The sequence below is a fragment of the Lactuca virosa genome, chromosome 4 (assembly GCF_052849685.1).
Source record: "Lactuca virosa cultivar CGN04683 chromosome 4, Lactuca_virosa_CGN04683_v6, whole genome shotgun sequence".
Classification (NCBI taxonomy): Eukaryota; Viridiplantae; Streptophyta; class Magnoliopsida; order Asterales; family Asteraceae; genus Lactuca; species Lactuca virosa.
The window spans coordinates 98,218,947-98,231,071 of NC_136429.1; the positions used below are offsets into that span (position 1 = coordinate 98,218,947).

General features: G+C 29.2%; 1 protein-coding gene across 1 annotated transcript; it reads left to right on the forward strand.

Annotated features, from left to right (window-relative positions):
- Nucleotides 1-4,782: 4,782 nt before the first annotated feature.
- Nucleotides 4,783-8,259, forward strand: LOC145106581 (ARM repeat superfamily protein). The gene is made up of 2 exons (XM_079043545.1): nucleotides 4,783-5,461; nucleotides 7,204-8,259. The coding sequence occupies exons 1-2, from the start codon at nucleotides 4,971-4,973 to the stop codon at nucleotides 8,054-8,056; spliced, it is 1,344 nt and encodes a 447-aa protein (XP_078899671.1). The 5' UTR covers nucleotides 4,783-4,970; the 3' UTR covers nucleotides 8,057-8,259.
- Nucleotides 8,260-12,125: the final 3,866 nt, after the last annotated feature.

The following is a 12,125-nucleotide window of genomic DNA, read 5'->3' on the forward strand; positions in this document are numbered from 1 at the left end:
AGGCGAGAAGGGCGTTGACGGACGGAGGCAGTGACAAGCAGGACGACGAAGTCACATAAGAAGAGACTGGAGAACGGAGTCGCTGGCCGGACGTTGACTGACTGGTGGTGAAGGGTTGCAGATCGACTGCGGTACCGCCTTCAATGGTGAGTTGTGGTGTGGCGTTGAGGGCCGGTTAGGTCAACGAGAGAGAGAGAGAGAGAGAGAGAGAGAGAGAGAGAGAACAAGATGAGAGAAATCAGAGAGGATGGGTGTTTACCTTACTCCAGTGTGAGTGATCAGCGTGACTGAGAGACGAAGAGAAGGAGTGAGAGATCGGATTGCAAAATGGCGGCACAGATTTTCGGGGGTAAACCTAAAACTAGGAAGAGAAGCATTTTGCGGGAACTGAAAATGGTTGAATTTTTTAGAATGCGATTTTAGGATTTAAATTTTTCAAAATTTTTAGGGCGTTTCCTAGGAAGGTCCTCGGAAATACCGAGAAAATAGAGAGGAAATCGAAACATTTGTTTGTGAATATCTTTACAAACATTTATATAATATTATCATTAACTTTAATTAAGACTATTATCAAAAATATTATTTTGAATATTATCAAGGAAATCAAACACATTTTTTTCGTTTATTCAAATAACACCATCATTAGGATTATTTTTAGTATGTATATGTATTAATAACAATAATAATAATAATAATAATAATAATTTCATATCTAAATATGTGTTGAAAGATGTAGATTACCGTATATATTAGTTGGAAAAAATAATAAATAATATTCAGCTTTCTCCGAAATACGTAGGAACTTCCGAGTGACTTCCTAGAAAAAATAATTTTTCTTTTCATTTTTTGGGTTCAAACGCCATTTTTTTAGTTTTTTTTTTCTTTGTTATACATAAAATAATTTTAGCTTACCAAGTTATATTTATTATCCACATACATACACAAAAATAAATATATAATAAAAAAGAGTGTTTTGACTAATAGATTATGAAGGTGCAAACGCATGCATGTATATATATCACATTTAACTGAGTAAGATAAAAGCATTTAATGTATAACAAAGTTGTATACAATATGGAACGAAAAAAGCAACATTTAAACCCCGAAAAAACAAAAAACAAGTTTTAGTCCTAGTAAATCCCTTGGAAATACCTACGTATTTCCAAAGGATTAGTGACAAATTTTATGTTGTGTAGGAAATCCATCGGTATTTCCTATGCATTTCCAAGCGATTTCCTATAAACATAATTCGTTTTTTATTTTTTTATGTTCAAACATCATTTTTTTGTCCTATATTTTGTTCAAGTTTATTATACACGAATTATTTTTATTTCAACAAGTTCTAAACGATATATACATACATACATGTGTGTACATCATCAAAACTCATTACTCAAAAAATTCGTTTACCATTTTAAATCTATATGTATGTGTATGTGTATAATATGTATAACTTGGTAAGATAAAAGATAAGTTATAACAAAGTTGTACAAAATATGAAATGAAAAAAAAACAACGTTTGAACTTTGAAAAAATAAAAAACGGGTTTTGGTCCTACGAAATCCCTCGGAAATACATACGTAATTCCAATGGATTAGTGACCAAATTTATATTATGTAGGAAATCCGTCGGTATTTCCAACATATTTCCAAGAGATTTCCTAGGAACATAATTCATTTTTCAATTTTTGATGTTCAAATGACGTTTTTTTCGTTTTATATTTTGTTCGACTTCATTATACATGAATTACTTTTATTTGATCAAGTTATACACGATATATACATTCATACATGCGTGCACACCATCAGAACCCATTACATAAAACATTTGTTTATCATTGCAAATTTATATGTATGTGTACAGATGTGTGGTTGTGTATGTGTATAACATGTATAAATTTGAATGATAAAAGTGTTTAATGTATAACAAAGTTGTACAAAATTATGGAACGAAAAAAAATGTTTAAACCCTTAAAAAACAAAAAAAAAACGAGTTTTGGTCATAAGAAATCCCTAGAAAATACCTACATATTTCCAAGGGATTACTGAGAAATTTTGTATTGTGTAGGTAATCCCTCGGTATTTCATGTGCATTTCCAAGTGATTTCCTAGGAACATAATATGTTTTTCATTTTTTATGTTCAAACGTCGTTATTTTCGTTCTGTATTTTTTTCAACTTCATTATACATGAATTACTTTTATTTAACAAGTTGTATACGTTACATACATACATACATAGATGTACACCATCACAACCCATTACTCAAAAACATTCGTTTAGCATTATAAATCTATATGTATGTGTACGTGTATGTGTATAATATGTATAACTTGGTAAGATAAAAGTATTTAATGTATAACAAAGTTGTAAAAAATATGAAACGAAAAAGAACAACGTTGGAACCTTGAAAAAAAATAAAAAACAGGTTTTGGTCCTAGGAAATCTCTTGGAAGTACCTATTCATTTCCAATGGATTTGTGACAAATTTTGTATTGTGTATGAAATCCCTTGGTATTTTCTACATATTTTCATTATATATTTTGTTCAATATTGTAAACGGAACGTTTAATATTAAAATGGTAATAAAAAACCTACCAAGGAGTTACCTAAGAACGTTTACCTAAGAACGTTTAATATATATTTATTTCCTAGGAATAGCGTAGGAACTTCTGAGGGACTTCCTAGGAACTTTATAATGGTAATAAAAAAAAACCTACCAAGGAGTCACCTAAGAACGTTTAATATGTATTTATTTCCTAGGAATAGTGTAGGAACTTCTGAGGGACTTCCTAGGAACTTTAAATATATATATTTCTTTCCTAGGAAAAGTGTAGGAACATCTGATGGTCTTTTTAGGACAATTGGTAAATGTTTGACATGTTTGGCGAGAGACATTGGTTCGAAAATTTCCTAGGAAATCCCTCAGAAGTTTTGAGAAACTTCCTAGGAACCACTTAAGCGAAACACTTCTAACGTAAATGTGAAGCTCTTTGGCATACTTGAAGAAAAATGATATGAATTGTCTATATTAATAAAATGGTAATAGAAAAAACTACTGAGGAACTACCTAGGAACGTTGAATATATATTTATTTCCTAGGAAAAGCGTAGGAACTTCCGAGGGACTTTCGAGGACGACGAATTCATCGGTATTTCCTACTTATTACCGAGGAACTTCTAAGGAAATGTTAGAAAGACGTTTTCCTCGGAAATTCCTCGGTAACGCGTAGGAAGTAGCGAGAAATTTCTGGTCCTAGGAAATTTTTGTAGGAAACTCCACCTTTTTCTAGTAGTGTGTTCTTTTGCAGGAGGATTGGTAGATGTGATTTAGGGTTTGCGTTGAATAATTCTTGCCATTTTAAATAATGGATGTGAATCAAGAATAATTATTAGTTTCCTAATTTGATTTACCAATTTACTATACTACCATTATTTATTTAACTAATGATTTAAAATTTTCTTGAATTCTTATTGGTCATACATGCACACAATAGTTGCTAGAAACATATATATATATATATATATATATATATATATATATATATATATATATATATATATATATATATATATATAGGAGGATTCAATTGAGAAAAAAAAGGTTGAGAATAGGGGAATCATTCTTAGCCACACATTTATTTTGCCGCAAAACACTTAGGCGTACCGTCGGAAATGGATAACGGATAAACATGTGTTTTCCCACCAAACATGTTTCCTTAAACTATGCTAATCATTACCTTAATATACACAAAAACATATTTTTTTTCGTTTTTTTATTTTTAGAAGCCATTATTATCGAAAAATTATTTTAAATATATCAAAATTCATAATTTTTTATTCTCTATAAATAGACATCCATATTGATATACTTTTAAGATAAAATAATTTTTTTTTTTAGAGTTTCAGCTCTCGTTATTCATAAGTGAATAAAAAAATCTATCAGATTTTTATTACAGTATATTCGTTATTCACTTATAAATAAAACGTATGCGTAACTTTTTTTATAGTTTAAGTACCGTTCATATATGAATATGACACGCAATAAAGTTTTCTTACTTAAAATATATTTTTTACATCATCTTTCATCATATATTATATTTATATATGAATAAAACGTGTATTAGTTGTCGTCATATTTTATATTCATATATGAATAAAACATTTATCAGATTTTTGTTACAGTTAATTTGTTATTCATATATGAATAAGTAGTATAAATGATACTTAAACTGTAAAAAAAATTAATTATATATTTTTATTCATAAGTGAATAACGAATGTACTATAGCAAAAATCTAATGTATTTTTATTCACTTATGAATAACGATAGCTGAAAATATAAAAAAATAAATTTTTTATTTTATCTTAAACGTATATCAATATGGATGTCTATTTGTAGAGAATAAAAAATCATAAATTTTGGTATATTTAAAATCATTTTTCGATATAAATAGTTTCTTAAAAATTAAAAAAACAAAAAAAAAACTATGTTTTTTTATATATTAAGATAATGATTAGCATAGTTTAAGGAAACATGTTTTGTTGGAAACACGTGTGTATTCCTTATCCATTTCCGCTGGTACAACAAAGGCTTTTGCGGCAAAAATAAATGAGTGGCTGAGAACGATTCCCCCATTCTCAACCTTTTTTATTTTCTCAATTGAACTTTTATATATATATATATATATATATATATATATATATATATATATATATATATATATATATATATATATATATATATATATATATAATGTGTGTTAGCAGTATGTTATACACAAAGAATACCATTTGCATGTGCACTCTTCGCCCAACAGGCCACAGCTCTTGCCCCGAAAGTCTTCTCTCTCCCATCAAAAAGTAATTTTATATATAAATAAAGGGAATTGTAGCAAACCCACAAAAAAAATCAAATCAAAAACTCTCTTTCTCTGTTTGTATGTAATCTTTCCAAGAAAACAAGAACCAAAAATGGCCGATTCTTCTTCTTCATCATCAGCTTGGCATCAAGTCTATGTAAAGCTCAGATTCTTCTCCAGAATCCGACGGTTACTTGTCAACAAGACCTCCACCGTCAACAACAAGCGATGTGAGCAGTCCTCCGATCAATCTGCTGACGGAAGGACCACTGAGATTTTGATCATCGATCAAGGAGAGAGGAGTGAAAGTATTAATCATGGTGGTGATGATGATGATGATGATGATGATGATGATGATGATGATGATGATTGTGGGATTTTGCAAAAGTCTGTGAAGAGGCTACACTTTGGGAACCTGGAAGAGAAGGCGGCGGCAGCCAAAGTGATTAAAAGACTCGCCGGAGATGACTTGAAGCAGCGGAAGTTGATGGCGGATCTTGGCGTTATTCCGCCATTGGTGGCCATGCTTGGTTCGGAATATACCACAACCCATCGGAGGTTGGCTGTACAAGCTTTGCTTGAGCTTGCTAATGGCACCTGCACGTAAGTTTCAAATTTTCACAATATAGATTTTTTTTTTAATATTAACTTTTAGTTATAAGTTCTAACAAAATAATATAATTAAATCAATCTAAGCGCATAAATAATAAATCTACTTCATTAAGTATTTCATTAAGTATGTTACTAATATAATAAATATCAAAAAACAGTGAGCTGAATTTATATTTCAAAATTTTCATAATTAACAAAACATTTTGTAGATCACACTTTTCCTATATTAAAGATATTTTACATGACTTCAATGTATATTATGGTTGACAAATTTAGTGGAATTTATCCAATACCCAAAGAAATTAACTAGTGTAACAATGTTTAATTTGAGTTTTTGTTGCATTGAGATAAAGTGGCAATTCATTAATGGGACTAGAACAAACGTTGAGATATGTGACCCTAGTGGCCACTGGCCAACTATGACCTTTTTAAATTTTAAGGCTAAACGGAAATTATATTAAAAAATATAATATTTGTTTCATAATAAGATTTGATTAATTTAATGGTCATTAATTATAAGTTGGATTTTGAATTTTAATTATCGGGCATAGGTTGCATTGACTCTCCACTAGAATCCACGACGGTAGGAATGGGTTGGAAGTGGAATAATAGCAGTTGTTAGGCAGACAATTTCCTTTTTAAAATAATTAATTTGATCATCTGTGTCTTTAAAATATATTAATTTGGTTTTTTAAATATTTGAATTTCGAATAATACAATCTGATCAAATTATTATTATATATATATTAAAGTTGTGGACAAAAAGAACAGTAAAGTTGAGATATTTTTGCCACTTTTGGTCCCTTAAATTACATTTTCGGTCCCTCCATTTTTGTTTGTGTGTCACTTTGTTTAAAGGATAACACTTTTATGAAACGGTAATTCTACAACTTTTTTTTTACTCTTTTGTCTCAATTGTTTTACCTGTTGCCATTTTTCCCCTAAATTATTGTTTTTTACTTCTTCCGCTCAATTCTCTCGCTCCGCTTTTGCTTAAAACGATTCCCATTTTTTTTTATCGTCACTTCTTTAATTAATGGATTTTTTTTAATGTGTAAAAATATTTATGAACAGTAAGGAATTGGTTTATTTTACATAAATGGTCCTTAGGTTTTGTTGAATTTGACGACAAAATTACATAAATGGTCCATATGGTTTACCCATGATGACAAATTCAGTCCCTACTACCTGAAAAGACCAAATTACCCTCACATTAACGGACAAAAAGCAACCAACATGCTACTTTACTTTACAAAGCAATACCTTCCGACCCCGGCAACGCCGGGGAATCTTTTCTAGTTAACATAAAAAGTATCAAAGATTACTCATTTGAAACTTTTTATTATGCATCGTCTATACTACATAATTATTTTACTTCTAGTGCAAAATATCTTCCACATGTTTTAATTATCTAATGCAAAATATCTTCAATGAACAAAACCATTTCAAATAAATATGAAATAATTGATATTAATAAATGTAAATTATTAAATATTTTTCACACACAAGAAAATGGTATGGAAAACTGCATTTGTTGACTGTACGTACTCCGAACATGGATATAGTTTAAAAAACTTGTTGACTTATTACTTCATAATGTCTTTTAACTTCTTATGGTTCGGTATTCAAAGGCCCCATTATCAGTTTTATAGACTTTTAAAAGATTAAAGCTCTTACAAGCTTTTTATTTTTCCTGTTCAAAAAAGAATCTTATGTTTTCTTTTGGTTTTCAGGAACAAGGCTCTCATGGTGGAAGCTGGAATATTATCAAAATTATCGGAAAATATTGAGGTTGAAGAATTAGCCACCCATGAATTTGCACAACTTGTCATGTCATTGTCTTCGCTAGTGAACACTCAATTCCCTATAGATTCATCAAAGATTCTTCCACTAGCGCTACATATGCTTAAATTAGATTCAAGCAAGGACACCAAAATATTATGTTTGGGTACTTTGTATAATTTATCAACTGTGATAGACAATGTGGGATCTTTAGCAACAAACGAAGTTGTAGAAACTCTCTTGAAGTTTTCATCTATGAAAGAAGCATCAGCGAAAGCTCTTGCCACGTTAGGGAATCTTGTTGTAACATCAATGGGGAAAAAGGCTTTGGAAAGCAGTCCAATGGTGCCTGAATGTTTGATAGAGATTTTAACATGGGATGATAAGTTAAAATCTCAAGAGTTATCTGCTTATGTGTTGATGATATTAGCTCATCAAAGTTCTTTGCAAAGAACGAAAATGGCTGAAGGAGGAATCGTGCCCATTCTTCTGCAAGTTGCTTTGTTAGGGAGCCCACTTGCACGAAAAAGGGCTCTAAAGTTATTGCAGTGGTTTAAAGATGAAAGACAAATGAAGATGGGGCCTCATTCAGGGCCACAATCGAGAAGGTTGTATTATAGTTCGTCTACGAATCAAGAGGATGTGGGTGAAGGCAAAAAGTTGATGAAGAAAATGGTCCAACAAAGTTTATACAAGAATATGGAAACCATTACACGTCGTGCAAATGGGGATTCAGACTCAAATTCTAACTCTAAGTTAAAACTTTTGGTTGTTAGTTCAAGTTCAAAGAGCTTGCCATATTAGATACATAAACAAATCACGATTTCACATCTAATAGAGTTCCATGTTGTGCATTTTCTCATTTTTTCGTACATTAACGAGAGATATATGTGTTGTAGATTTACTATTGAGCGAAATAGTTTTTTTGTCATTTCATTAACTACATTTTTTTGGCATCCTGTATCTAAACTGTCATTCCGATATTGAAGGTTTTTTATGGAGGACCACCCATTGTTATAAATAATGAAAGGTATCAAAGTTATAGATGCAAGTGATGTCTAGCCTAGCTGGATTGATGCACCGGGTTTGATACCCACGTGGGTTTGAGGTCAGGAGTTCAAATATTTGAACCTGTTAAATTTGTCTCTTGCAATTATGTCCCATTTCCCTGGAAATCCCCTTGGGGGCTAAGTTTGCCCTGTATAGGAGCTCGAACTCGGGGTCACCATTGAAATATTGTGGTGAGGCTTCCGCTAAATCGTTTGTCGTTTCCAAAAAAAAATCAAAGTTATAGATCTCAAATTGTTTGGCACCATCTAAAAAAATTGTACTCCTTGAAATAGTAGTCCCTTGATCCTTATGAGATTTGGGTTTTTCCTTTTGAACATCAAAGTTTATTAAAGCAAGTTGCTAATAAGACACTAGCAAGAGTACGAGAGCAAGAGGATATATACAAACAAGAATGCGCACTTTATGTGCTTTGAGTTATTGTTACACCCTATACAAAACAAACATCCGTAACTTAAAAATAGAGAAAAATGTATTTTTCCTTATAAAAATGTAATTTGTTATATAAAAATATATTTATATGCGTAAACACATTGCACATATCTATACATATAAAATCGGATTTGTATACATATTCATAATCACTATAGATACATATAAATTACCAAAGGGCTTCTAGCCAGCGGCATCTGGTGTTGTTTTTCCTCCTTAAGGTCGATGGTTCAAGTCCCACTGTAGACATAGATAGAATAATTTAGAAGTAGTTTAGTATATATTTGTTTAAAAAAGGACCAAGAAAAGAAACTTGTAGAGTTATGGGATCGCGATGTTAATTGCAAAATGTAAATGTTGAATTGAAATATTAAAACTATGTTTTCAATCTCTTTTAATTTAACTTTTAAAATATTAGAATATAAGTTATTTAATAAATTAATTAAATTTGATAATTTGGTTTGTTTTTGTCCGAACATCACCATATGAGAACTCAAACTATAAACCAAATCTATTCTAATAAATGAAGATTTTTTGTCACATGTCACACTCTCATTCAATTTGTCAAATGTTATTTTGAATTAATTTCTTTTCCACATGTCATTTTATGGGTTTTTGTATTTTAATAAATTCAACATAATACTTTAATGTAATAATTACAATAAATATAATAATAAATGAATATCAAATTTATTAATGGACTTATCTACTTATTTCAAAATTCTCAAATTAAAGTTCATTAATTTATTTTGTTTATTTATTTAAATTTAAAAGAAAAATCAATTTTAATAATTTATTATTTTTCTTATTTTCTTATAAATCCAAAGTTCTTAAATATTTAGACATTTATATTTTTTTTAATTAACTCATGTAATATATGGGTCTTACACCTAGTTTATAATATTATTTGGTCTGAAACCAAACCAAAAACCAACTTTAAAATTTAGTTTGGTATGAATTCGAATTCGATTAAGTTTTGAGTATTTGTTTCAAACCAAGTAATAGCACCCATATTTAGTAATATATTATTAAAAAATAAAAATATACATTTAAAGATGTATAAATAGATTCCCTCTTTATTTAAAATTAGTATTTTGCTCTCTGCTTGTTGTGGCGGCATCAATACGTTTTATAAATTGGATATTGACAATTATATTGATAAAAGTTAGGTAACATTGCATTTGTTGCTAGATAAATATTCAATGTCGTTACAACTGAGGAAAGTGTGGTGGATGGGATAAACATGGAAGTTTAAAAAGTTGAGGGGATAAAAATGACATTTTACAAAGTTAAAAGTCGAGGGGGTCAAAGTGACATTTAATATAGTTGAGGGGTGGTAACTGTAGGAAAATCATAGTATATAAACTATAGAGGTTAAACATGAAACTTTAGAAAATGGATGAGTGGAATTAACATTTAAAAAGTTCTAAGTCAAGACACCGAAAGTAAAATTTTACAAAGTAGATGTCTGAAAAATACCATTTGACAAAGTTGAAGGGTGGCTGGTGTCGGTGGAAACATACACCAAAGGTCGGTATCACTGACTAACTCAAATTTATATCGTTGAATGAAAACGTTTTGTATGTGATCAAACTCATACGTAGGAAACGTAAAATACATACATAAAGTTTACGTCAAAACATAAAGAAACTCGATTTTATACCGACATACATAAAAATAAGCAAGTGGGATGTTTTTAAGTTAAGAACGACTGTTCAAATAATAAAAAAATATATTATATGTGATGTGACTCATATGGAGGAAGCAACGAAGCATACATAAAAGTAAGCACATAAACGTAATAAAAAAAAGTTGAAACATAGAAAAACTTAAATTTATAACGAGACATACATACAAAAAGCAAATAAAGAAAGTTCTAAGTTTATGTTGAAATGTTCAACACTTTGAATTTATACCAACACATACATAAAAATAAGCACGTAAATAATTATATATTTATTTTTATAAGTTAACAAACAAAAGTTATTAATGAAAATCAGATTATATATACCACATGGAGTAACACGAAAGTTTAGAAAATGAAGAGGTGGAAGTAATATATTATAAAGTTAAAAGTGAATGGAACCAAAATGACATTTTAATACTTAGTTCATTTATCTAAAAGTAAAGCGATTAAAATTGTCAAGTAAAGAAGTAGGACCAAAAGAGAAAAAAAAATCACAAAAACCGAAATTGTCAAGTAAAGAAGTACGACCAAAAAAGTAAAACTAATAATAATAATAATAATAATAATAATAATAATAATAATCACAATGACTAAAATTGCCAAGTAAAGAAGTAGGACAAAAAAAGAAAAAAATAATAATCATACGGATTGGAATTTTCAAGTACAGACAACATAAGTTAACGAACGAAACTCATACGTAGGAACCGACGAAACGTACATAAAAATATGCACGAAAACGTGAAAAAATTTAGTCGAAATATAGAAAAACTTGAATTTATAACTACGCGTACATAAAAAAACAAGTAAAGAGAGTTTTAAATCTACATCGAAATGTTAAACACCTTGAATTTATATCAGCACATACATAAAAATAAGCACATCAAAATATATATTTTTTTTATAAGTTCAAGAACAAAAGTTATTAAGGAATATCGGATTATATATACTACGAGAGTAAACACGGAAGTTTAGAAAATTGAGGGGGTGAAAGTGACATATTATAAAGTTAAAAATGAGTTAAAGTAACATTTTAATATTTAGTTGATCTATCCAAAAGTGGAGGGACTAAAATTTTCAAGTAAATAAGTACGACCAAAAAAAGGAAAAAATAAATTGTAGGGACTGATATTGCCAAGTAAAGAAATAGGACAAAAAAAGAAAAAATAATAATTACACAAATTGAATTTTTCAAGTGAATGTAACATAAGTAAATGAAAAAAAGTTATTAAGGAAAATCATATTTATATATATATATATATATATATATATATATATATATATATATATATATATATATATATATCCGGTAAGAAGCAAATTTTTGGTAGGAAGGTAAGAAGTTTTTTTTCTATATATTTTTTTGACGAACAAAATAAATGAATCACTAGATCATTCATTTGTAAGATGATTCACAAGAAAAAATTCCCAAAAAAAACATTTTTATGATTCATTTTGAAGTAAATTAAGAAAAAATTCACTTTTATGACAATTTTGGTGAATAACAACAAAATCATTGTATAAATGAATCATCGAGATGTTTTTTTGAGAATTTTTTCTTGTGAATCATCTTACAAATGATTCATTTTGTTTGTTCGCGAAAAAAATATGTAGAAAAAAAACTTCTTACCTTCTTACCAAAAATTTTCCTTCTTATTTGATCTTGACTCTATATGAAAGTTTAAAAAA